The sequence below is a fragment of the Xylocopa sonorina genome, chromosome 9, assembly GCF_050948175.1.
Source record: "Xylocopa sonorina isolate GNS202 chromosome 9, iyXylSono1_principal, whole genome shotgun sequence".
Lineage (NCBI taxonomy): Eukaryota > Metazoa > Arthropoda > Insecta > Hymenoptera > Apidae > Xylocopa > Xylocopa sonorina.
The window spans coordinates 3,269,216-3,296,189 of NC_135201.1; the positions used below are offsets into that span (position 1 = coordinate 3,269,216).

At 52.1% G+C, this 26,974-nt stretch overlaps 2 protein-coding genes across 4 annotated transcripts in view; one reads left to right on the forward strand and one right to left on the reverse strand.

Moving 5' to 3' along the window:
• LOC143427396 (cell adhesion molecule 2-like) overlaps positions 1–5,165 on the reverse strand; it is a 52,634-nt gene extending 47,469 nt beyond the window's left edge. The window contains exons 1-2 of one of the 2 annotated variants that reach the window (XM_076901490.1): positions 5,104–5,165; positions 1,638–1,838 (exon numbers count right to left, since the gene is read on the reverse strand). In XM_076901490.1, coding sequence (XP_076757605.1) covers positions 1,638–1,683 — 46 coding nt within the window. In that variant the 5' untranslated portion in view covers positions 1,684–1,838; positions 5,104–5,165. Of the gene's footprint in view, positions 1–1,637; positions 1,839–1,937; positions 2,050–5,103 lie in introns of those variants that run through there. The other variant, XM_076901491.1, reaches the window with a different exon arrangement.
• A 20,226-nt stretch (positions 5,166–25,391) lies between these two features.
• The window catches only part of Rh5 (Rhodopsin 5), a 216,355-nt gene continuing 214,772 nt past the window's right edge, over positions 25,392–26,974 (forward strand). For both annotated transcript variants that reach the window (XM_076901486.1, XM_076901485.1), the window contains exons 1-5: positions 25,392–25,715; positions 25,796–25,987; positions 26,224–26,439; positions 26,538–26,668; positions 26,769–26,941. In XM_076901486.1, coding sequence (XP_076757601.1) covers positions 25,654–25,715; positions 25,796–25,987; positions 26,224–26,439; positions 26,538–26,668; positions 26,769–26,941 — 774 coding nt within the window. In that variant the 5' untranslated portion in view covers positions 25,392–25,653. The remainder of the gene's footprint in view (positions 25,716–25,795; positions 25,988–26,223; positions 26,440–26,537; positions 26,669–26,768; positions 26,942–26,974) is intronic.

The window sequence follows — 26,974 nt, forward strand, 5'->3', positions numbered from 1 at the left end:
CTACCAAGTTTACCGTCTGAAAATTTCATATCGAATTCCCATTCTTGTACGTAAGTACAGTCCCGCGCAATAGCGTGCTCGATTTCCCCTTGGCTTTATCCAAATGGAATGTCGCCTGTGGTTAGAACAGTGGACACCTGATCGCGAGAAGTCCACCGCTTTCGCGGTCCTTTACCGTTATTATTTCGGTCTCGCTTGTGCTGGCGAATTTTCCGCGGATATTTTACGCGATTCTCATTTATGCGCGACGATACGATGCGATTGGGATCCAATTCTAGATTTTCTACTCTAGTCTCGCGGTTAGAGAATCGGTTGAATTTATACGTATCTTATATGATTGAGTAAACGGCTCGCTAGGAGGTGTTCGAAACTTTTGTTGAACGCTTTGTTGAGTAAACGGAATACAATAGCAGAAAAAGTTGGTGTATACCGTTTGTCTTGTAACCGGGAATGAAATTCATAGCCGAGATTACGGTTGAAATGTGAAAAACACGAGGAACACTCGTGCGGATAATTAATGGGCCAGCCGTCAGGTATATCGTTTACGTACACGTACGTAACGCAAAATTAAAACAATCGCGAAGCGATTTAAAGCGCGATTACTGAATCGTTTAAACAGCTCGAACGTCCACAGTCTCCGTTCAGAATTCCATATAACCGTGGTTTAGAGAGAAGGATGTCTCTTTTGAAAACACTGTGCGCCGTCGTCTACCCTTTTCTCTCTATTACCTTTAAATCCCAGCAGCGATTCGATGCGTTACGTGATCGCGTTCGACTAGAGGATCGCAGCTACCCCCGGAGCTATGCGTCCCCTCGATTTTTTTTCCATCGTTGCGCCTTTGAATCGTGAGATTTTTATTTTTCCGCTCTCTAACGACTGTACGTCCTCCTCTTCCGCAATTCCTCTTTCTCCACCCCGTTCCTCTCTCTCGCTACCTCGTCAGGCTCGCGTACCGGAACGTCATAAATTCCAGCCATCCTACTCTGGACTCTCTTACTCGCCACCCTCTTCCTCTTCCTCTTCCTCTTCCTCGTACCGCCGAGTTGCCTCTTTTCCCGCCAACTTTCGTTTCCTTTCGTCCCCGTTGCTTTTCGGGACCGCGCCCCTCTGCCACCCTCCCCAACGTAGCAGAAAAAACCGCGATAACACGGAAGGAACGGCGGAACGTAATTAGAAAGAGTGCCATTTTTAAACCAACCGCTCCTACACCGCGTTCTGCCTCCGCCTTCGCGGAACGAGAGTCAGCGTTCGCGTCACCGCGCCTTTTTTTTCTTCACTCTCTCGTATCTTCTGTTTCTTTCTTTTTTTTGTCTCTCTTTCTGTCCTTTTGTTTCGATCCTCCTCCCGTTTTCGCGAGAGATTATTCAGATAGGCGGGAGGGACGCTGTATCGGACGGCGAGGGTAGCAGCGCGCGCGGAGGACCAAGCCAATGGCTATTTTCAAATTAAACGAGCCATCGGGTAAAACTGCTAGCGGGACGCAAAGTGGAAAACTTGCGGAGCGAACGCGTCCGCGGTTTCTCGAGTGCTTTGCCCCCATCCACCTCTTCCGTCTTCCTTCTTTCATCGTTCGCGTTATTTCGAAATGGATTTCGAAGGAAAATTTCTATTTTAAATCGTATTCGAAGCTACTCACCCTCTCGACCGAGGAGCACGGCGATTAAGAGCAGCGTCAGGTCCATCGTCGAGCACGTTCCCTCGACGATCGGGCCACGGGGTTGACGGCAACCTTCACCTTCGTCGATCCAGCGACTCTTCGATTTTTCCTCGTCCAAGTCTCGTCACTCTGCCGTAGAGAATTCCTCCCTTGACCTCGGGACCGACGATCCGTGTCGATCTGTCGTAGACACACACGTACGTACAGTAGACACCACACCACGCGAACGACGCTAGCGATTCGCGAACGTACTCTTCGATTTCTCGAGAAGCAACTGACCGATTTTCTTTCTCTGGGCTTTACTTCGTCCTATTTTCACTGTGCAACGGTTGCAGAACCGAGTTACTGCCTTCAGAACTCTTTCAACTATCCCTTCATCGACAAGTTTGGGGCTGTTGGTACTGTGCAAAGTTAAGAAGCGAATTAGCGAATAATTTTACCCCCATGCGGGCGTAATCGATCGATCGATCGAAATTGATACCACGCTGGTCCTACGGGGTTCTCTAACGCGATTTTAATATCGAATCTCGTACGCGTCAACAATTGGAGGGACTTCAAAGCAACCCTGGAGCGCCTCAAAGTGTCGCAGTCGAAGACACGACAACCCCTCTGGTCCCTGCGTCGCCACGCTAGACATCTTTCCACCTCTGTATACTAAGTACTCGAGGCTTCCTGGCACAGGCTGTCTACTGCGAGCCGCATTCCGTCGTTTCACCGATACCATCGCAGCTATTCCTTTAAGACTCGAATTACGTACTCACAACTTGTCTCGCGGCTAGCTGTTACCGAGTAGCCGATGGCAACACGTTCGACGTTGACGAATTGTTGCATTTCCAATTGTTTCTTTTCGTAATCGATCGATCGATCGAAATTGATACCACGCTGGTCCTACGGGGTTCTCTAACGCGATTTTAATATCGAATCTCGTACGCGTCAACAATTGGAGGGACTTCAAAGCAACCCTGGAGCGCCTCAAAGTGTCGCAGTCGAAGACACGACAACCCCTCTGGTCCCTGCGTCGCCACGCTAGACATCTTTCCACCTCTGTATACTAAGTACTCGAGGCTTCCTGGCACAGGCTGTCTACTGCGAGCCGCATTCCGTCGTTTCACCGATACCATCGCAGCTATTCCTTTAAGACTCGAATTACGTACTCACAACTTGTCTCGCGGCTAGCTGTTACCGAGTAGCCGATGGCAACACGTTCGACGTTGACGAATTGTTGCATTTCCAATTGTTTCTTTTCGTAATTGTTTACTACGATCGACGCGTACAACGATTTCATCCCTTAAAAAAGCGTACCCTTTCTACTACTTTGCAATAACACTGTGCATGACACGTATAACTCGTTAAACTCAATTCGTACGAACGTAACGCGAATAGTGACGATTGATATAATTCTGGGACTCAAGAGGTTCAACTTAGCTCGCGTGACAGATAAAGGTTAAGATCGATATCTGTGACTAAAATTGAATTGCAGATACAACCATCCCGCTGAACGTGTCAAGCGTGCTCGCGTCGAGAATCATCGATCACCAATTACAGCCCACTCGATTAACCGAGCGAGCGTTTAAAAAAATTTAAGAGCGACTGCGTCGACGTTTACGGCTACACACGAGCGTTCTCTCTGTTCCCAAGGATTCCCTCGAAGGAAAAACCCAGAATACATGCACGTTGCCTCGAACCTTAACAATCGCGCGAACCCGCGCCACGAAAGTCTAAAATTCGAAAGACAGACATCCCGAATTCCTTTTTAACAAGCCACGCTGGGAGAAAGACCAAGCTGGGGGTGCTCTGTCTCGTTTGCAAGCCGAATAAACAGCCCTCGTCGACCCTCGACGGCGTTAGGTTCCCGCCTGCTCATCACGGAAGCTTTCGTTCCTCAAAAAACTCCTCGTCCTCGTCGTCCGTCGTTAAACACTTCTCGCGAGGATTTCGAAGTTTCCAGGCAATTTTTTGAGCGTTGCCGCGTCATCCGATTTTCTCGCACGATAGTTTGGCACAGCCAGGCAGCGTTAAGCAGAGGCGGGTAATTCGCGTCTGGGATCTCAGAGGACGATCGCCACGTCGACGGAAAATAAGAGTTAAGGATACTACCCGACGGTCACGGAGGATAGCCCAGGAACAACGCCGCGCGATTTTCACAGAGACTTCTCTCTGTACACGTAACGTACCGCTCTTTCAATCGGTGGTCCGCTTGAAAACCGTTCGAACGGATTAACCGTACGATTCCAGGAGTAATCCGACGCGATCGAGCGGAAAATCTGGCCGGCTGCGCCGTCCGTTTGAATAGCGAGAACTTTGACTTCGTTTCCTGCGGCAGGAAGAGTGGAAGGAAGCGGCCGGAAGCGCGGGTGGGAAGAGGAAAAAGCTGCGAGAGGGTGTTCGGACGGCGTGAACCGGCCACTGACGGGGGCGAGGCGAAAGAAGGTACGCCGGGTGTACGGAAGGCACGGCTTTTAAATGCAACTTGTTGCAATCTCGCCCAAAGCTCCTTCGGCTAGGAACGCGCACGTGTGTCCTCCTCGACGCGGCGGTGCCATGCGAACATCCTGCGAGCGAGCGCGTGCCCGTGCACGTGAATCGATGCCTGAACTCCGATTTCCCGGAAGTCAGCCACGACGAATTTACATCGGACAAAGCGGGGCAGGTGTCGCGCGATACATCTCTACACCCGCGCACCGTCGCCCTCGCGTCGATCTAGGGGCGGACTTCCGTGCACGCACGCGAATCACACCGCGGGGTGTACGGACAGGCAGGATTTTTTTTAATCGCGATCGTCACGAAACGGGGCCCGGTTCGGAAGTGAATTTTGATGGGAACGCGGACAGAGATATTAGGGCGGAGACCGCGGAACCGCGTGGACAAACGGCCAGCAAATTATTAACCAAGCTAGACGGGTGTTTGCTCGATGATACAGACCGTTCGATGGACCCTTTTGTTTCACCCCCTCGCGACACGTGCGGTCGTTCTAGACCGCCCAGGTGGGCACCACGCGCACAGAACACAATTCGATCCTCTCTCCTCTATTTTGCCTCTGCCCCTCTCGAGCTGACCCTCCCGTTTCCGGCCGTATGACGCGAATGCGTATTGATTTGACCGAGACTATTACCTCTCGGATCCATTCAAAGAAGGGGTGGAGCGTGCCTGGTGTACGAGGGTTCGTTTATCTGTTGACATAATTGCATCGACGCGGCCGACTCTTCGCGGCGGATATCCCTTTAACGCGGGGCTAACGACGCAGGGATCGATACCTGCCGGCGATCTACGACGACGCGCTCCACTCGTTCCGATAATATCGACGTGCCTCGCGTTCCGCGCGAACAAACGATCGCGATCGATCGATCGCTCGAGAGTCACACCACTTGGCCCACGCTCTCGATAGAGCCGCGAACTTCCCGTAGAGGCTAGCGTCGATCTTCGATTGGGATTAAGAGCGGCTTACCGCAACGCCGCCTCGAGCGGCTACTTCAGCGAAGGCTACTTCCGGCTCATCGGTTGCGCACCCGTCGTTGTCTCCTCGAGGTCGACGCGTTACACGAAAAACTAACAGAATTCCTATCGCTGGATCGACGATCGAACGATTAACGTGAACGCACAACCCAAGGGGAGTTTGAAATATTTGACTTGTGAATTTGTCGAAGATCGATGGCGGATCGTTTTCACCCTTGTTTGAGTGAATTTTGCTTTCGGTGTGAACTGTCTCGAAGTCAGAGGCGAACGATGGCCTCGCGTTGGCGGCGACGCGACGCGGCGCAGCGCGGCGTGGCGAGCTGGTGCGAGAAGCGTCTCCGAGGGAAAGTTCGCGTCGCGGATGGCCGATGCCGACTACGAAAGCTCGACGTCGCGCCAGTTTAGGTCTGTGCGCCGGTAGGTCGGTGTACCTGGACGCGTGCGCGCTGCATCCCTTGCAGGTGAGAAATGCACGCGACTCCACCGCACTCGGCGAGGGCCGTGCGATCTTCGACCGTGCCGCGTTTGCGATCCGATCTTTGACCCACGAGCAAGCGAATCTACGACGGAATCGCGCGGATTCGAATTAATTAATTAAGTTTCGAAAGGGCCTTGAACTGCTGCGTGGAGAATTAAGAAGCGACCTGAACTTTGCGAGCCAAGTTTCGCTAATCATTTGATAGTGGAACTATGCCAATGGAAATTTTCCAGCGATTCATCGGTTTTATTCAGAGTCGCAAAATCGATCGTTGTCGATGCTCCGTTATTGGTCGTCTTGATTCTGTGAATTATTTGGTGGGAATTAAACATTGATGATTATTCGTTTGATATTTAGCGAGCTAAAGTCGATTCTTCGGTATCGATCTTAAGTGTGTAAACAGGTTCCAAATTCTCTATAAAGATTTAAAGATTTCATACTAGACTTTATACATTTATAATAGTTCTTTTTACCTAAAAATATTCGATAAATGGTAAGTAATTTTCGAATATACTTACAAAAGTTCGAAAATTAAGTAAAGCATCAAAATTGATGATTATTCGCTTGATATTTAGTGAGCTAAAGTCGATTCTTCGGTATCGATCTTAAGTGTGTAAACAGGTTCCGAATTCTCTAGAAAGACTTAAAGATTTTATACTAGACTTTATACATTTATAATAGTTCGTTTTACCTAAAAATATTCGATAAATGGTAAGTAATTTTCGAATATACGTATAAAAGTTAAAAAATGAAGGTACGCTTCAAAATTGATGATTATTCGTTTGATATTTAGTGAGCCAAAGTCGATTCTACGGTATCGATCTTAAGTGTGTAAACAGTTTTCCAATTTTCGAGAAAGACTTACAGATTTTATGCTAGACTTTATACATTTATAATAGTTCTTCTTACATAAAAGAATTCGATAAATGGTAAATAATTTTCGAATATACTTCTAAAAGTTCGAAAATCAAGGTACGCTTCAAAATTGATGATTATTCGCTTGATATTTAGTGAGCTAAAGTCGATTCTTCGGTATCGATCTTAAGTATGTAAACAGTTTTCCAATTCTCTGGAAAGACTTGAAGATTTTATACTACTTTAGTACTTTTTTTTACAGTATTTATACTTAGTTCTTTATACGTTTATAATAATTCCGTTTGGCTAAAAAAATTCGATAAACGGAAAGTTATTTTCTAATACACTTAGAAAAAGTTCGAAAATTAAGGTAGGCTGTAATAAGTGCGATTAACCACATTGAAAACAAGCGTGAGATCTGCGACAGTTTTAATCGATCAAAAGAGAATACTCACGAGATATTCATTTATTTTTCCCATCTGTAGACGTCGACTTCGGGAGGGTGAATTCGACCCAGTAATCGGGGCTGGTATTTGAGCTAATATCTCGAAAATGATTAGAGCCAGACATTTTGAAAGGAACTCATTCCTTTCAGAGAGCCACTGGAGAGTAGCCGGTTTCACAGCGAGACCAGTGCTCCGTAAAAGATTAACAGCGACGTGTCCTAAAAATTCCCACTGTACGCTATCAAGCGAGAAACATTTCAGGCTCGCGTCCAGTCTCGTTCGAAACCGAGCGAAGCGAGCGTCGAATTGTCCCGTACGGACAGTCGTCGCGTCTTCCGTCTATCCGACGTCATCGATAGCCGCGAGCCGCAAGAATGGAAAAGTTGTCGATATCAAATCGCCGCGACGTCCTTGTCCGACCAATTACCTAATGACAACCGCCGCGATAACGCAATGAGTTTTAACGCCTCCCCACCAATCGTCCCTCGTCCACCTTTCGTCCCACTTCCCCTTTTTGAACGCGCACTCGATATAACACCGGGGCCCAGTAATTATTAATATCCGGTGCCATTGCGAACCAGACCTCGCGCAACGGCGATCGATACGGAACAACAGTTAATGCCACTCTGATTGTTATTAGTATTCACGAGTCCAGGAACGTGTTCCATTTCCGATCGCGGCTGCTCGTGTTTTCTCTCGCCAGGCAAATTGAAAATAATCGGAACGAAACGGGATTCCGAGATCGATTCGACTTACCCCATCGCGTCCGCCCGATGCCTGTGTCGCGGTGAAACGCTTCTGATAAGCGTCCGCGCGTAAAGCTTTCCCCGCGTCCGGGTCAAAGTACCGGAAATACTTCTTCGCCCGTGCGAACGTCCTCGATCCTGTAAATTCGCGAGCATCTGCGAACGAAAAATCGCGCACGGTCGACTAATTTGTTCGCCAGATCGAAAGCTCAACGCGGAACGTATCGTTTCAACGGCGGTTGGAAAAAGCTGGGGTTAAGCGTCGAGGATCGGTGATAGTCGAAACAATTATTCGATCGCGTCACGGTTATCTCTGGCGCGTCGATTCGCGAGAGGCGCGAATGGGTTCGCGGGGCCATTTTGAAGCCGATAATAAGCCAGGGTCGTTTGTAAACGCGTGCCGCGGGGAAATCTTGGCAAATGGAAAAAAGAGGCGGAATTAACTTACCGCCGGTTTCTCTCCGTCGACGATTCTCTTCGTCGACGGAAGCGCGCTAGATCGCTCGTTCCCTCTATGAGTAAGGAGTTCGCAGGGGGATGGCGTTAAGGGTGGGACGAGGCGCGCAGCGTTCCTCTTGCTCTCACGCTCGCTGGATCTCCCGTGGCCGCTGTTACGGCTACGAATGCCTGCAGATTCCTGGCGTGGTATAAAAATTCCTCTCTCGCAGCCACCTTCGCCGTACAGCTCGTAACAGGATAATCGTTTTTTACCGCCTCTCTAGGCCTCGTTTCCCTCCACTTTGCTTCACTTTGTTCCGCAAACTGAAACTGACGCAACAGCCAATTTCGTTTGTTACGGTAACGATAACGGTAATTGTTAACCGTGCACTGGCACGCGGTGCGCAGCAGACGACGCGGGGGTCCGCAGAGGGCGGACCAGCCAGCCGGGGCCGCGATCGAGATCAAGGCCGCTTCTTGTTGATGGCTCACGGGGCCGTTCCAGCCGCGCCACGGCTCTCCCTCTCGCCGATATCGCTTTTCCGTCGGATTCACCGCCGGAAAAAAAAATCAAACCTCTGTACGTCGAAGTGGCTGCCTGGTGGGGAAACAGGGACAAACGGGGAGGGGGGTAACGGCGCAAAAAAAAAAAAGGAAAAAAAAGCAGAGAAAGGAACAGGGTTCGCGTATCGGACGTGTTCTCTGTCAGTGGATCGTTGCACGACAGGATGATATGTTTATCGCGCAACCAACTCGACGGGACACGACACGCGCGAGGAGGGGTCTCGATAAAACCGTGGGGCACCCTGGTAGGCATCCATCGGGAGCGAGAGAGGAGGGGACGCAGCCTGGGTGAAACGCGACGGAGGAACGGAGGCGGAACGCGCGTCGAAATCCTGTTTCCCTTTATGCCCGCTGCGGTGCTCTCCTTTGAAAACACAGTTGCGGTACAAATCCCAGCCCGTAGGTATAGACGATAAATTCCATTGTGGTTTGCATCGGTTCGAGAAGACAGCGAAATTGTTTTCGCCGGAAAACCGCCGCGCGTATGACCGATCGAACGATTTGCGGTTACGCCATCAAAGACGTTATACTTTGTCCGCGAGGCTGCTTCTACGAAATTGCCGTAAATCGATTATCCGTTCATTAATCGAGTCGCCCGCGAGAACGATCGAGTCGCTCGACGCTGGGGACTCGTCGGACGGGCGCTGGCAAATTACGTCGTCCCGAAATTCCACTCGAATGGACTGGTCCTCGTGTACGTCTTTCTTATTGGCGGTTCGCTGGAATATCGACGCGCACAGACTCCTCGACTCTTCGTTTCTGGATCCCAATCGATCGCCAGAGACGCGCTAATTTCTGCGCGTCGCGAGAGGGGCAGAAAAAGAAAAGAGATTGAAAAGACGAAAGAGACGCAGCGGCTGTGGAGGCAGACTGGCGATCGTTCTTTGTTAAAATCGTACTTACGTTGGAATGAATAATTCATCGTCTCGTTTATCTTGCTCTGCGCGACGGAGCTCCGCGAAACGGTCAACGTTAAAAATAAAATTAACATAAAACGAGGCCGCGGGTGTGATTTAGCGACGCATAAAAAAGTTCACCGCGCGGGGAGATTCTGCTTGGGGGCCGCGACGTTAACACCTTCCGCGGGGCGCTGCTGGATGCGTCGTCCAGAGACAGTTATATCCATATTCGAATTTAATTTCGCTTCGACTAGAAATATGGAACTGTTGCTTACTTCGTAATAGTCGATTACTATTGGGATTAATTTTGGATCTAATCTTGCTTAGAGTCTGAGAGTGGTATTTAAGATCGAACAACGCAGAGATCTGACAGAAGCAACGAACGCAGGATACGTTATTCGTCCTCCAAGGATTGAATCTTACGAAAGACGGCGAGATAACGTGATCACCCGCTCCTCGGTACCAGTTTTATTGATAACGCGACTGGGACCTGTCGTTACGCGAGTTCGAGTCCAGCGTCGATATAAATTCAAGTTTTGCCGCCGGGAGAATCGAATCCACAGCCAAGCCATACGGTACAGTTAGCCGACTGCGTTAACCCCGTAACTGGGTGGCCGTTAAATGGCGCGGAACGTTAACGTCGACCCGCTGGTCGCGTAACAAGCAGAAGAATTTCTTGGGCGTTATTCATGAACCGCGATAGAAAAGAATCTAGGAATTTGAATTTTACTCTTGTTGCGATATTTCATCGGGGCGTGCTTTAACGTTGTGCCTGAACGTTCCACGTTTACACAAAAAGATGATAAACTCATTCAGCAATTAAGGTACCTGGCTAAATGAAATACGATCAATTTCGATCGCGTCAAACTCGCGCGACTTCCAAACCAAGTCCGGAAGTCTTCGATTTCCTTTATCCCCTTTAAGGAACCCTCCTAAACAGCGTCTGTGGCTACCGTATGTAGAAAACCGATGCTACTTAACCCCGAATAAATAGGAACGTTCCGCGTCTGCTGGAAGATAGTATCGACCATCCTTTCCAGCTCGTCGCACCGGCAACCTACTCCTCCTTCGGCTCTTCCCTCGACCTCCGTCCCTTTCTTTCGCCACCCCCCGTTGCTCTCCCGTTTGCTCTCACTCCGACACTTGGCCTCACCCTCGCGTACACTCGGCTCGCGCGCGCCCCTCGGTCTCAAGCCCTGTTGCACCACCTCGAGCAACCTGACCGTCTGAAACGTAACCTGTCGGCGGCGCGAGGGGGGTTGACGGGGTACACGGAGACCGAGGAACTCGAGGGTGTAGCTTTCACGACCTTTCCGGGCCACGGAGTTAATATTTATCGAGGCTGCCTGTAATTTTCTTCGGGAACCGGCTGGCTCTCTCTCTCTGCGCTCCTCGAACCCTGCCAGAGAGGCGGGACGAGGAAAATAATTAAGGTTACCCAGAGCCGAACCGACCATCCGTCCGTGGATTCGGCGATACCATATTTCTTTTTCCTTTGCTCGCCTCGCTCGTCCGAGAGACGCTTTCCCATTCGGCGAGTAGGCCTGATGGATCGTTTCGGTGAGATCGTTCGAGTTATTGACTCTGCCTCGTGCCTCCTTGTCCCGCCGCCCTGTTTAGGGGTGAGGGGTAATCGAGAGGCTCGTTCGCGAATTTTACGAGCCCGCGTACACGTACCTACGAGGGGTACGTGCCGCGTCTACCAGCGGATCCCCCTCGCACGGAATCGATTCGTGTTTGCACAGGTATCGAGGCTCTGTTTCTTTCCTCCCCTGCCCCTCTGGCCACCTATCTTTCAGGGAGTTCGTTCAACGACGTACTTCGCCGCGGGATACCAACCGTGCGACTCTTGATCCATCCGCCGTTAGTTCGAACGCGAATCCAAGCCACCCGTCCGAGAGACAGACGGATCTATCGTCCTGTCGTAAAGCGTGCACGTCCGCCATGGATATACGGAGGGAAACTGTGTACATATTCTTGCGCGCGCTGGTTTTATGGTCCTTCCGGGGTATCCTCAGCGTTGTACACTCGAAGACAATCGAGGAACGCGTCGCGTTTCGTTGCTAGCTGGTCGACTGATAGCGTTGGTGGAGGCACAAAGTTAGAAAGACGCGACGAAAAGCACGCGTAAGCTCAGTCGTTTCGCGGAGCGGAAACGACAAAGGTGGATGGAAGACGCGAGGCACGCAGGGCCGTGCGAACGGTGGTTGCCGTTCTGTTCCTACTTGCTGGTTGATTTACGACGCAACGCGCTCGCTATCGCGCGCGATTCCCACCTGCCCCTCTCGATTAATTGGTCCACCCTGTCCCAGTGTTAATTTATCGGCGTGCCAATCGAGCGGCGCGAATTGTCAACAAGTGGCCGATTCTCGTGGCGCGAGGCTACGAAACGCCAGCGACGGAATAACGCCAATTCCGCGTCCTTTTTCTACCCCCCGTTCACCCGAGGCGAGAGGGCTCCGGGTCTGAATTCCGAAATCGTCGTTCCCGAGAGCCTCGAGAGGCTCACCCAGTTATGTTTGGTAACATCGATCGCGGCCCGCAAGGGGTCAAACGGAGGCAAACGAGCGGCGCGGGATAGAGAGAGAGAGAGGAACAAAGCGAAGGGAACCAGGGAGAGGAATAAAAATTAACGGTAAAACGAAGGTTCACGGGAACGGGAGCGATGTCGGGCTGGCGATCCTCTGGGAGGCCGAAAATGCACTTTTTATCGCGGTACATCTTGTATGCGCCGCGGTATCAAGCCCGCGCATACATATTTCCTGGCACGTACCCCGCACGTAGCCCGCTCTACGGCCACGTTCCCTCGTTCTCGATGGTCTCCGACGGCTTGGTAAACGTGCAAGGTCGACCGTGCCTCTCGTTGCCTTTACGAAGTATCGAAAAATCAACGAACCGTTCCACCCTGGGTAGACAGAGAGACCAAGTCAGAAAGAGTGGGAGAAAGAGAGAGAGAGATGCCTGAGCGTAGAGTGTAGAGACGCTTTTCCTAAAACTCCTCGTGGATTCTACCCTTACGTAGCGGCGGGGGCAGAAAAAGGGAGGATCGAGTGGCGACGTCCGCCTGGGACAAGTTTTTCTTCTTCTCGAGGCCACGTAGGGGGGGAGTATATTAATCTAGCCGGCGGGCAAGAAAGTATGAGAAATAAAGTCTTTTTGCGGGGTGGAAATAAACAGAGGACCGTCCGGATCTTCCGGTGATGCGCGGGATTCCAAGTGGTACGGCGACAAGAAGATTAAGCGAGCCCACCCCTTCTTCGTCGAGCCGTCCCTTCCGGCGTTTAGTCGCCGCGGAAAGAACACGTGGGTACGCGCTTCCTAAGCTGATAGGCTCGATCCATTTAACTCTACCCGCGGTGAACGAGCAGAGTCGAGGACGACGGAAAATGGCTGGAAAAATCAAGATCAATTTTTGCGTAACAGCTTACTTAACGACCCTACCAGTTAGTGGCTATAGGAACATGCATCGAAGGCGTTGGTCGTCCAACGACGATCTTCGATCGATCGATTCTAATTTAACCGCGAGCGACAGACAGTAGGCGAAACTCGCGGGTGTCTGTCGAAACTTACGCCTCTCAGGCTTATGATTTATGGGCGCAGTTCTAGACGCGATTAAGAACCAAGACGTTCAACCCTTGACTCGAGGAGGTTTAGATAACGCGCCGCGCTCTTAATGGCTCATACGTTGCGCGCCAAGTTGCAAGGACGCACGGGGGTACGCGTACTCGACCAGCACGAGTCTTTAATCAATTATGCAAATGATTCGCGGACCACCACTCCTCAGCACCTTCTGCAGGACGTGCAATCCCGAGTTTCCCTCGTCTCCTTTGTACCGCGGAAAACCGGTCGCGCGTTCCTTCCGCCACTTTCCAAGCGCGAACCGGTCAGTTTTCAGCCGGTGTTTATTAAAGCCCGTCGAATTAACTCGCTTTAACCGCGTTCGTTTTCTACTTTGCCCGTCGCGATGCATAATTTAGCGATCCACCCCGTCGTCCCTCCCCCTCGAACGCGTAAATTCCTAGTCGACAGAAAGGTACGCAACCCCTCCGTTTCCAACCCCCGTCGCGCGAGTCCTCGTCAGTAAGCGCGGGTCCGCGATTCATCCGTGCAGACACGTCATCGTCCGCCGTTTCTGGCAACGCAGTTCCGTTTTACACGCGTATTACCCTTTCGCGTCTCGAGCCTCATCTCTCATCCTCCGCGCGTTCTCGTTTCCCGCTCGTGTCCTCCTCCTCTCCCTCGCTCGCGACGGCGTGGCGCGCAGCTCGCGGTCCTCTCTCTAACGAGTTATGTTTCGCGCCCTCGTCGCGAAAGTTCGGATACGAGATTACCCTGCTGGTCGACTCTCGAGCATCGTTCCTGATATTATGGAAAATACGAGAGGCGAAGTCACGAGAGCCTAACATAGGGGCGAGAGAGGGGGAGAGAATTACCAGACGAACCAGTCCTTCTCAAAGGAATGAGATTTAATACACGATCTCTATGCTAGGCCCGTCGAAAGGTGACGCCACGGGCTGTTGGGCTAAAGAGATAACGGGACCACCATTAGCGCCCATTAAATTGAACGACTTTCATTGTTTGCTCGCGTAACATTAGAATCGTCGAATGTATGTAGCAGGAGTAAGTAGGCAGGCACTCGTGCGCAAATCGACAGAGCGAAAGAGAAAGGTACGAATAGAGAAGAGTGGATCGATGGAGAGGGTAAATCCATGCTGCACCTCTCAGCGACTCGAGCGTACACTGCCACCGCTATTCCCATGCGGTTCTACGTCGACGAGGACTGGAAATTTTATTTTCTTCCGTTGCTGTTTGTTTTAGCGTACAAAACAAGCCATCCTCCAGGATGACTGGTCACGAGAGTACAAAAATGATCAATAATTTTCGAAAAAATCAATTGTTTCTCGAAAAACGTCGATGGTGATTCGAACCACGAGGGACCAACGTTCACTGTTCACAACGTATTGCTTCTGACGGAGGAACAAACGTCGCCAAGCGGCGTGTCGACTCCCTTAAGGGTGCTCAGACACCCATCGAGAGGATCGAGCAGGATCGTGTCGATAATGAAGCAGCGTTCGCGGGAAAATAGCGATTCGATGGAGGAAAATTTTCGTCGTATCGTGGGACCATCGTTCGTCTGATTAATCGTAGACGCACGCACCCGCTAAATGGCGGGACGCGTTTCACAGCCGCGTCGTACAGTTTGGAGTAAACGCCTGGTACGTCGCGAAAGAAAGGAGAGACAGTTTCGAGGTGCATTTCTCGGTTTATAACTGACGCGGGTGTATGCACGCCGCATTTCGTGCTACTCTAGCGTTACCCTTACTACCTCTGGGACCAGCTGCAGAGATAGCTAGACGCGGATCGCGCTCCCAGCGAAACGTACGCTCCCTGTTGTCGTTCGTCGTAATATTTTAAACGCTCCACGACGAGCCCTCCACTTTGGCTTCGCAGAAGTCGCTCTATAATTGCGCGCGACGCGAAAATATCGATCAGCTGGATGCCACGATTCGTCGTACCTTTTATAGAAGCTATTTTCGGTCCTGGCGGTTCCATCGAGCTCCAGTTCGACAATGACGCGGCCTGGACGATGGAAATAGCCGGGTCCAGGGAAAAAGTCAGTGGAACGATCGGAATGTCACAGGTTGGTACTCGAAGATTACTGACGAAGTGCGGAACACTGAATTATTCCCTCGAATATGATTCGTTATTCAAGTGGACGGATATACATTCGGTATTTCGACTGATTCTGTCTGTTAATTTTAATCGCCTCTAGAAAAATATCGAGTACTACAAAATTGGTGTATTTAGTACAATTAGAATCGTCGATGGAATAATTTGAAATTGATAAAATTGATCGCGTTGTCGAACGAGAATATCATATGTAATTCCAGCTGAAAATGTTACAACCCCCGTGGCCCGTGTGTCGACGAGCGTGCTGTTTCTCTTACTGTCGCTGCACGCGTGTCAAATCCGACAGACGTACCTCGTATGACTGCTGGTGCGCGTTACAACGTTACCCGCGCGACAGGTGTTGCAACGTTCCAAACGTTGTCCGTGGCACAGGTTTCAAGATCAAAAGAACGTGACTCGAGCGCAGCTTCGATCAAATCTGGGGGCTAAGACGCACGCGTGCACACATGGGGAGTATACAGTGTCACGGGCAGACGAATGGTTGCGCGTGGGCGCATAGTTTGGGCGACAGAAAGCGTTGGTCGCCAGGAATAATCGTCGTCGAAGTTTCACGCCGATCCTGGGATGAATCGCGAATTGGCTGACCAAGATCCGACGTACCGCGCGGCCGGAAGTCGGCTGGCGAGTCCGTCCAGAGGAACTTCCCATCGAATTAGAGAAAAGTGTCCTCGCTGCGTCCCGTGCACACCCGCTGCGACAAAGTTCTCCGTTAATCTCTTGGAAACCCCCACGGGTCTCGATTTATCGACGATATCCTATACGTGACGCTTCTTCCTTCGATTTATCCCATCGTTCCTCGCATACCACCCTCGCGTTACAATATTACACCCTTTGCTCGACGATTTTTCGTCTCTCGAGAATGGTTGACTAAATTTCAGTATAATTTCGTACTAACACGCAACGAAGCGACACGTCTGCGAAACTTTTCGTTTCCAAAGCAAACACTCGTCATTCGCCTCGACCAGGAGGATCTTGGAAGTCGAAATCTCGAAGAGATCGGCTGCACGACGCGTAAATCAATCCGTGGGGTTTATTAATTCCGCTTGTTACGGGCTGGCCACCGCGAAGTATCGCGGACGGTGCACAGAAGCTGATAAAACCGGGCGAATGCTCGAGGGTGTGACGGCGAGGAAGCTGGAAGTTGAGAAAACCGCTCGAGCCAGACCCCGGCTCTCGACTCATTACTTTGAATTATTCGAATAATATTTCCCTGTCTGGCTAAGAAATCAATGCCTCTACCTTGGCAATGCATAATTCATGGTCTAGTATCGGACAGATCGAAGATTAATAGGCCTGATCAGACGCTCTCTAATCGAGCGCTTACCGTCTACTTTCTTCCTCTCCCTACCCTTCCTTCCCTCCGCCTCGCCGTTTTCCCTTCCGTTTATCTCTTTCGCGGGGTGGCCCGCCTCTCGCCTCCACCGTCCATTCTCCACGGCCAGAATCGATAGCCCAGCCTCACCGCTGAGGACGAGTTCGAATGATTTCGAGTGCCACCGCTAGATCCACCATTCTCCATTTCCCGCGAGAGAAGAGGGGTCGTTCTACCCTCGAAGCGCACTCCGCTTTGACGGACGAGAGACGGAGAGACGATCGTGTTCGCGTCCCTTCGTTTGCATCCGCGAATTAGACGTTTAACCCTGTTTCACAGGACGGAGGGCTAGCGGGGAATCGTGCTTATTGATCATCGTCGCGGGACACAGTCGACGATTGTTTTTCGCGCGGAATAAACGGCGCGTACTTTGGAACTTAATCGGATGGTACACATCGAGTGGACGGTATTTGTTGTAATTAATTTCGCGCGATTTTACTCGAGGGCTTGTATGTTTAGCTGAACGCGCGGGGTTACGTATATTTCCGGCCAGAATCGCGAAACAATAAACACATTCCGACGTACGGCTGATGTTTCATAAAATCGTTCCATTCATTTTCCGGTTCGATAAGTGTCGAGTACAGCCGTTTAATATACACGAGGGAGTAAAAATCAGATCGCAGTCTCCTCGTCGCGATCCTCGACACGGTCCGCCTCATCTTTCCATCCCTTGCGCTCGGTCAGTTTGCGCCTCGTAGCGAGCGATAGTCGCGAGCGTCGCGCGACTCCCGTCGAATATAAAGTTGGCACGAAGACGGACGGAAGCGTAACGCGCAAACCGCTGTACGGATTAAAAGTTGGGAACCGTTCCCTGGCGAAAGTTTCCAACGCATAGTCGTGCGCAGCGCGGCAGGGTGGATTGACTGGTGCCGTGCTGTGCCGTGGACCGTCGTCGTCGTCGTCGTCGTCGTCGTCTCGTACAGCGTCAGATTATCCGATTAAAGCCGAGGCGATCGTTAAAATCGCTTCGCGGTAATGGTTAACGAGCAAAAGTGTTTTTAAGCGGGAACTACGCACGAGAAGAGTGCTGGTGCGCGTTTACCACCCTCGAAGGAGAAGCAACTTTTTCTCCGTCCCGTGCTCGCCTTCTGGATAACTAAGAACGCGGCCAATAAAAGTTTGTCCCCGCATAATGCCAGGGGAAACAATTTTGGACGGTGTTCACCTAATTGAGACGGGGCACGCGCGACTCTCGATAACTTGCGGGTTCGACGACGGAAATTAAATGACGTGACGCAAAAGTAAAACGCGTTTTTGGGAGGGGGTGGCTGCGGGGTGGAAAAAATAACTGGGAACGGAGTCTGAAAGGAATCGCAGAGCGAAGGGGACGCGGAGTGTAACGCGTTTGGCTCGAGTTAACCGAACTCGGATGGGACGAGTCGAGAATATATTTAGACGACGCGATGGAAAAACTTTGGCGCCGATGTGACGCGAGAAAGCCCCATTTTGGTCTGCCGTAGCAATCGTATTGTAATTTTTCCAGACGCCGCGGAGACGCCTCGCGAACGTGTCGAAGCTGTTCGTTTGTGACGTTCGAGATGTCTTCGTTGACGTTTAACGAGCAGACAGAGCGAGAAAGACGGAAAAACAGAGAAACTACGAAATATCCGCAATAAATCTCTTCGAAAAGGGTCGCGCAACGATAGTTCGAAGTTCTCTCTTCGTAACACTTGCGCACGATATTCGTGGCTAAGTAACAAAACACGGTAAATCCAGACAGATATTGCGCCGACGTGGCAATCGCACCACCCACGTTATTACCGTGCGTTATGCAAACATTTTCATTTTACTCGCAGTTCCATCGACGAATGTTTAAAATCATTTTTATCCGATTACCTCCGCAAACCTTGTTATTACATCGGTCCTCAGAATCGACGGATATTAGCATCGAAAAGCGGAAACTCCGGAAACGCATATCACGAACAGACGAAGAGAGTTCGCGTGTTTTTCCGTACAGATTGGTCTATGGCCCGTTAATAAACATGTAAATAGTTGTTTGGAAGTTCGCGGAGCGATCCTCGCGGCTGGCGAACGCGTAACCCGTGCGCTCCTCCGGTTGATAAAGAAAATGGCGCGATACCCGGCGCCGGATGATTCGCGATACGCCTCCACTCGCTCCTCTTCCCGCTCCTCTTCACCCGCGCGAACATATCTGCTAACGAGAAACTTCCTCGAGACGTTATCGGTGTTTCCGCGAAGATTCAACCGCGCCCCTCATTCTCTATTGCGGCGTCGAGACCGCTGACTCGACCGAAATTGCCGGCAATTTAGCCATTACCGCGAACCAGAGACACCAGGTACGTTTTAAAACGCTTAAGCGCATTAAAAGTGTCGCTAACGGAGAATCGATGACGATTATCGTTGGCATTTTAAACGCGGACGACCGCCAACGGCGGAACGCGAGACAATACGATAACGGACGCGCCTCGCCGCGTCCACGGGGGTGGTTGCGGAGGATTTAAAATTTCCCTCGTACACAGTCTCGATCGGTTGGTGCCTCCAGATGTCCGCTATACGTCATGGACCCGAGCCAGGCTACGCGTTGCGCTGAGAAACGTTACGCGCCACGGTTATATCAATTTTCAGCCGACGAATTTCACCGTCCCTTACAAATTGCCATCGCCGCCTGCTAACTAACCGTGCGAGCCTGGCGAACGAAAAACGACCGGCCATAAATAATGTAACGCCATTTCGCCGGACGATTGATTAGACCCGATGATCCACGGGGTCAACGTAATGGATACGCGAAGGATGGACGAATTAACCGTTCCCGACGGCCGTTTCGTTTTCATTCGATTTTTCGTTCATCGTTTAACTAGCCTGCTCGTGGACGCGTAGACGGAGAGCCGTGGTTTAAGGGTTGGATCGTGGTTTTCAACGAAATTTCGTGTCAGTTCGAGGATCGTGTCTGACTAGAATTCTTGGCGTTACTTTTCGCGACTTGATAGCGTAATTTATTTAACTCCTCTTCTGGGGGGATTTACAGCAAACTAATAGTCCTCTGGGAAATCTCTACTTACGATGATAATCTACGGTTGGTGTTTCTTTACATCTTCCGTGGCTATGCATCATGCCATCCGAGCCACCGCTTAATCTTGCCCCCCCCCCCTCGTGTTTGCCCTTTTCGTTAAACGCAATTGACCCGACCCGCGATTCTCGATACTTTCGTATCGTCTCTCGTCGTATTTACTCGCTCGACGAGCGAGTCTCTGTTTCCAAGCGACGCGCGCGTTGCGAGATAAGCGCGTTCCTCGAGCGTTAGGGGCGAGAGAGTTCCGCGAGAAGTTCCAGAAGCAGTCAGAGGGACGCGCGGTGCCCGAACACGCGTCTTCGCGGGTCGTCTCGCGAGCTGCGCCAAGATTCGTACGCGATTCCCAAAGAAACGGGGGGAAAGCGGGAGCAGGCGGACGCTGGGCGGAAAATGTAGACGCGAGTAACGCGGAGAAGAGTGCCGGTAGGAGGCATATAATGGCGGGTATTACGGGCACTTAGTCACTTTTGTGCCTCGGCCGGCATTGTGCTAAGACAAAAGATGGCGAATCCCCGGGAGCGATTCAACTGTCCCGCACGAGCCAGTCGGCGGCACTCGAATAACTACGAGGGGCTCAGGGCAAAATTAAGCCGAGCGGGATGGCGCGGCAATTCGCGAGCGTTCACAAACACTCGCTCTCCGCTCCCTTACACTCCCGCCCCTCTCGCGACATCCACCGTCACCAGCGCCCCGTCGTCGTTACCCCACGTTTGTGTGTTACGCTCGCGATACGGTGTGGCACGTTCGTTCGTACCTGCTGCTCGTTGGAAATGCGAGCACCCATCGTCCGTGGAACGGTGGCCCACAGGCCCGCGTGGCTCGCCTCTGAAAGCTCCGATACGCATTGTGCCTGGGTACCTCTTTGTTATTTTCTTCTGTCGCGAGTTTACGCGGCACCGCCGCCCTGCCGCTGGTTTCGTCTACGACAATACCGCGGATCTTCTCTGCACCACCCCCTCCGCCCTCTTTTCTTTTCCGTTCTTCAACCATCCAAGGCGAATTCGTTACGCTTCGAGCTACAGACGTTAGTTACCCTTCCTGATTATTTCCCTGCGAGTTCGTTGCGCTTCTCTGGTCTTCGAGGAAGTTCGACGAATTCTGCAGGGTTCGGCCTTTCCGCCTCCACAGGAACGGACCAGCTCTGCGACGCACTCGAGGATCGACACGGCGACGAATATTCTTCGAAAGCCAAACAGTATCGAGAAAAGTCTCGTTGGAGAGGGGTGGAGGTCGCGAGGAGATCGTCTGTCGTTGGGGTTCGCCGTTTCAAGTCCAAGAGGCTGAAGCGTTGGGCGAGAGGGGTGGGCGGGCTGTACAGTCGTGGAGGAATAGGCGGAGAACCGTTCGGAAGACCACTCCGGTCGCGGACTCTTTCATCTTGAACATCAAAAGGCAATTCTCGAAATTATGGAGATTTTTCCGAAGAATTTCGCGAAATCGACGGTATTCTGCCTTAGGACCGCGCCCTCCGCCGCTCTCTTTGTCGAAATAAACGGGTCGACGGTTGAGGAAGGGCGGCGGTGAACGGAGACGGAAACCGGGACGCTGGCGAACGAGGAAGGAAGAGGCGAACGAGGAAGAGTGAGAGGGAGAGAGAAATGAGCCAGGCTTGGGAACAAATGAGAGGTTGTTTCAGCCGGTAGACGTATATGTATGTGTGTATATATACCAGCTACCACCCCCTCGTCTCAGCCATCGGCTCGAGTTTTCGACTTTGCATTTTTACCGTGAAACTCGCGGTTCGCTCTGAAACCACTTGCCGTCTCTCGCTCTGCCCTCTCCTCTTTCACTTTAAGCGAGTAGATCCGAACGGAACTCGACGGTGGTTGAAATAAACGCTCAGTGGCTGTAATGCGGGATAAAAACGGGTTAAGACGTTTCGCGCGACGCGATCGAGATCTGGGAGCCGTCGAGCGAACCGTGTCTGACCAGCGACCGACCTGTTCCACTGCGTTCTCCAACTGCGAGGAACCGGACATTCTCTAGCATTTCTTTTTTTCTATCTACCGTGCGCGTACATTAATAAATCTTTTCTATCATAGTAATATCAACATCTCTCTATATTTTAGTATATTTTAAAATTATAACTCGAGATACCTTGTTTGCTCAGAAAGTAATAGGTGATCGACATCAACCTTTTTACAGACACGCAAAGAGATCTCCCGTCTGTCCACGTGTTCGAAACGACTTATTCGCATAATTTTACGCGGCCGTCGTAAAACACGTTCCCATCTTTTACGAGACTGTGCCGTATCCCGAGGCGATCTTTTTTCCGCGTCCGCTCGATGTTATCACGCTCGCCTCTAATGTTCACCCCCCCGTGTGTACGGTTGATTCGCTGCGCGGTCGCATCCGGAACAAAGAGAGCGCGGAGGTTCCCACGCGGCGGAAGATAACACTGGCGCATCCTCGATGCGCGTATCAGCGGGCGTAATACGGTTTATCGTGCTCGAGACGAAGAGATCCGGCTACCTGTACGCGTACGCACTGGTGGTATCTGTGTCGCGCGCAAAATAATTGCGATGGAAATCGCGAGATCGCGATCGCCGAACGCTGGAGATGACCGGACGAGAGGCGAACCCGGGGTGTACGCGTCGCGAGAGACACGACGGCAGACACGACAGTGGATGAGCGTTATTATTCATCCTCGTCGACGTATAATGAGGCTCGTTAACGCCAGCCCCTCGCCGCACGATGTTTGCCGCGACGCAGTCGTCCCTCGGATCGGTGGTGGCACGTCGAATCGTTTGCACCGTCGGATCACAAAGTCTTCCCGGGGAAGTCGATCGAATTTCGATTTAGCCGCGAATCAGGAGACACTGTATCCCGCTGGGAGGCGAGCGCGCGATTAACGGAGACGCCGAATTGATTTCGCCGTAACGAGAGGAGAATTCTCCGGGCGTAGTGTATATATAGAGAGAACGCCGCCTCTCTCCTGTCCTGGTAAACCCCGCCGGCTTCACTCGTGGGACGCGATTTGAATAATCGGGATGGCTCTTGAATCGGAAAAAAAGTGTCAATCTGCACACAGCTCGTGGCATGGAATCTTTCTCTCTCTCTCTCTCTCTCCCCCTCTCTCTCTTCCTTTCTCTCTGGATAGGGTATATGGAGCTCTGCGCATGGAACGAGAATACGGAAATTGGGGGAAGAGGAACGCGAGATGCTACCATTAGCGACGCGGCTGCATACCGCGAAACCGTGGACAAGGAGGAGACGGAGGAAGGACGAACGACAACCCAGCGGCGCGGCCGCCCAATTAGCGTTAATCCTTGTTAATCCGCGTCTCTCCAATCTGCATGCCTTTGTTCTTCGTTCGGGCCGCTTCGCGGGCCGACTATCGCGACGGTTTACCAGCAGGATATTTCGAGCCGGTGGCGAACGTTTCAGAGAGGGGAAAGAACGGCGGAAACTAAACGTGGAAACGGGAACCAAGCGAGGGGCGGATGGAGGAGTCGATACAACTACGGGAGAAGCCGGGACGACGACGACGGGATTCCTATCTCTACGGCGAGTTGCCACGACAATTTCATTCGCGACTGTCGATCCTTCCGGTGAACCGTTGAACGAGAGAGAAAGAGAGAGAGAGAGAGACGAGGAACGAGACGCGTCGACGAACTCGAGGAAATATTGGGCCACCAACGACTGCCGAGTAGATATCGATCCGAACGCGACCTGAAGAGCGATGACAACGCTAGACAAAAATCCGAAAATCGCTGGGGAAACATTCACGCGTACCGTGAAAATATAATGGCGGGGCTGGCGATCGCGGTACGGAGGAGGGACGGTCCCCATCGGATGCTCGTGATGGTCGCCCTCGCGGCGGAACGTGAATCCTGCGAATTGGCATCGGACACTGGCCAGAAATCTCAGTCCCTTCGCGATCGATCCTTTTTCTCTCGTATCGGACCGGCGAAACGGACGTTGGCCGACGAACGGACACGCTAAACAGAGAACCGATGCGCCACGATGACTGAGAGACAGAGAAAGAGGGAGGGAAAGAGAGAGAGAAATCCGCGAGATCGGACAGGGATCGGGTACGATTTGTCAGGGGACAAAGAGAGGCGAACGCGCTTAGAAATGTTTATCTCTTCGAAGCGGCAAGGCATTGTGCACCCCTCGCATCTCTGTGTACGGATCCATCTAGTCGAACGACGAGACAAAACTGTGGGATATATACGGTGGAAAAATCGAAAGTACGAGGACGGACCGGCTGGCTGGTATTTCGAGCGATACACGCGACGCGCGGTGGGAACGACAGAGAGGCGGACGAAGGAAGGGACGATCAATGAGAGATGATGGACGCGACTGGTACCTCGGACAAGCCGAGGGAACGACGAAGAAGAGAACGCGTTTGAATGGCGCGGGGACTGAGGAAGAGGGTAGAACGGGAACCGGCGTCACCGGTCGCCACCGTTCACATTGTTACCATAATCGGCCTCGGTTGGGCCCATTGTTTGTCATTCAATTTTCCCGCTGGATTTCCACCGCGGACAATGCCTGCGACGCTTTATAAGTCGCGAGAATTACACGGACGAACAAAGCTCGTAAATATATCTGTTGAATCGTGAAAAACGTCCTGCTGCTGCTGCTGCTGCTGCTGCTCCCTCTTGCCACGCGCGGAATGAAACTCACCCCCCGTGTTCGCCAGTGTGCGCGCACCGTCCCACCGTCCGCCTCCAACCCTCTCGCGTTGATCCTCCCGTGTGTCCTATCCCCGTACGCGGTTCGCCGTTCTTTCGGTCTTCCTATTCGAGGACGACTGTATCTTCTCGCGCGGACGCGCTTATGACGGGCCAATCGTCCTCGCGCGGTTTCCACCGGAGGCAACGCACCAGCCAGCCGACTAACTGGCCAGCGACTGGAAACAAGGCTCGTACACCGCGACGGGGCACACGTCCTCGTAAATCAGCGCGCGGTTCCGCGACAATTTTATGATTTAATCCGGTGGATGCGCGAAGGCTGCGGATGCGTCGCGGTGGCACTTCGAAAACCGGCGCCCCGCCGCCTGTGCACGCGTTTCCACCCTCTCCGCCCTTCGACGCTACACTTTCGCCGCGGATGGGTATCGCGCGAAACGCCACGGAGCGAGCGGTGACCGCGTGTAAAAATGGTTTTGCGGGCTGGCCCGAGCGGCGTCGACCGACGGGGGCTAAGGGAGGGTTTTGGTCGAGCCGCTCGACGGTCGACCAGCGTGAAATTTCAGGACGCTGACCGACGCGCGTCGCGCAATTCCTCTGAATTTTCGATCGGTTTCGAGAGCGTTATTCGGTTAAACCGATAACAAAACGAGCCCTCGATTACGAGATTGACAGCGCGCGTCCAATCGATCCCGAGAGCGAGCCTGGACCCTCGTAATTTCAATCCCTCTCTCGCGCGCGGACCACCCTGCGCTCGCCCATCTACGGGGCCGCACACTTTGACGAGCGCGACGAGCCACTCGACCGACGGCGAACTTTTCGACCGTCCACGATCGAGCGGATCGGTAACGGGGATGCTCGCGCCACCCTCCGTTTGTCTCTCGGTTATGCGACGACCTTGATCGCGGATTAAGAAACGTCGCGAAAGGGCATCGCGAGCACGAAGGGTGCCGCGCTAGCTGCGAAGATCGGCTCGCGTGACCGGCGAGACTCAGCCGAACAAAAGGTTTCTCGCATTCGTAAATCGCAAATCGAATTAAACTCTCAAGCGGCACGCTAGTCCCGATCGCGGTCCGTCGCATCGTATAAAAGGCAAGGATCGCGATGGACGGAGTCAAGTGAGCTGCGGAACGTAGTCAAAACCTCCCCAACCGCGTCTCACTTCAAGCCGTGCGCGTCTCACACCTTGTTCCCTTTTTTCGAACGCGAGTTTCTCCGGTATAACAAAAAAAAAAGACCTGTTTTTTTTTCGTCCTCGTCGAGACAGTCACGCCTCTCGCGCACGCGATTCGTACAGAGGACACCGTGGGATCTGCTCGTCGATCCGTTCATCGAGGCATCGCGAGTCCCGTGCATCGAGCGTCAAGTCTTCGAGTCGTGCCGGGATGTTGTTGCACAACGAGACTCTCGTTAACGGTCCTCTGGCCTTCATGGGCGACGAGGCAGGGTGCGTGCACGCGACCACCCTCGATTTTCTCATCCACGCGTCGCGATTGAACCATGTCTCGTTTTATTGTTACCATTCAGGTACGTACCGTCGATGCGAGAGAGGTTTCTGGGATGGAACGTGCCACCTGAACATTCAGAGCTCGTGCACCCCCATTGGAGAGGGTTCATCGCGCCCGCGAAATATTGGCACATCGGACTCGCGCTCATCTATTTAATGCTGCTAGTGATGTCGGTCGTGGGGAACTTTTGCGTCGTCTGGATATTCAGCACGTAAGTTACCAGTTTGTATTCTGCCGCGGGTCGACGCGCGCCTCTGAGTCGCGCGTTTCCGCTCGCGGAGGGTTCAGGGTCGTGCTGCCCTCCCTCGATGAACCGCGAAGAACGCTCGCGAGCGTCTATCGATCTCGCGCGTCCCCCTTTCCCTCTTGTTTGTACCTACGATCGTTTACTCGCTCGAATTTCACGGTTTGTACCGACTGAACCGACGACGAGTGGTACCATTTCAGATCGAAATCACTGAGGACACCCTCGAACATGTTCATCGTTAGCCTGGCGATATTCGACGTGATAATGGCCTTCGAAATGCCGATGTTCCTGGTGAACAGCTTTCTGGAACGTATGATCGGCTGGGAGGTCGGGTGCGACATATTCGCCATGCTTGGCTCGGTTTCCGGGATGGGCCAATCGATCACGAACGCCGCCATTGCCTTCGATCGATACAGGTTGACTGTCCACTCGGTTTGGTTACCGTTTAAAGGCTTCTGGTTACCGATTTATACTGAATTGTAACGTTTGGCTGCTGTCGCGCTTCTTTTCGCAGGACCATTTCCTGCCCGATCGATGGACGACTCAACTCGAAACAAGCAGCCGTGATCATCGCGCTCACGTGGTTCTGGGTAGCACCGTTTAGCGTTTTACCGCTTCTGAAAACTTGGGGTCGATACACTACCGGTAAGAGACCGTCCAGACGAGTCCAACGCTCAGATTTCCTCTTCTATCCTAGTCGTTCGCGAGTTTCGCGTGTCTGGTACGTTCATCTCTCCCTTTGCAGAGGGCTTCCTCACGACCTGCACGTTCGATTATCTTACGGACGATCAGGACACCAAGGTGTTCGTCGTTTGCATCTTCATATGGTCCTACGTGATCCCGCTGGTGTTTATCGTCTACTTTTACTCCCAGCTGCTCAGGTCCATTCGTAATCACGAGAAAATGTTGAAGGAGCAGGTCAGCCAAAAACACTTTACCGCTAGAAACTGA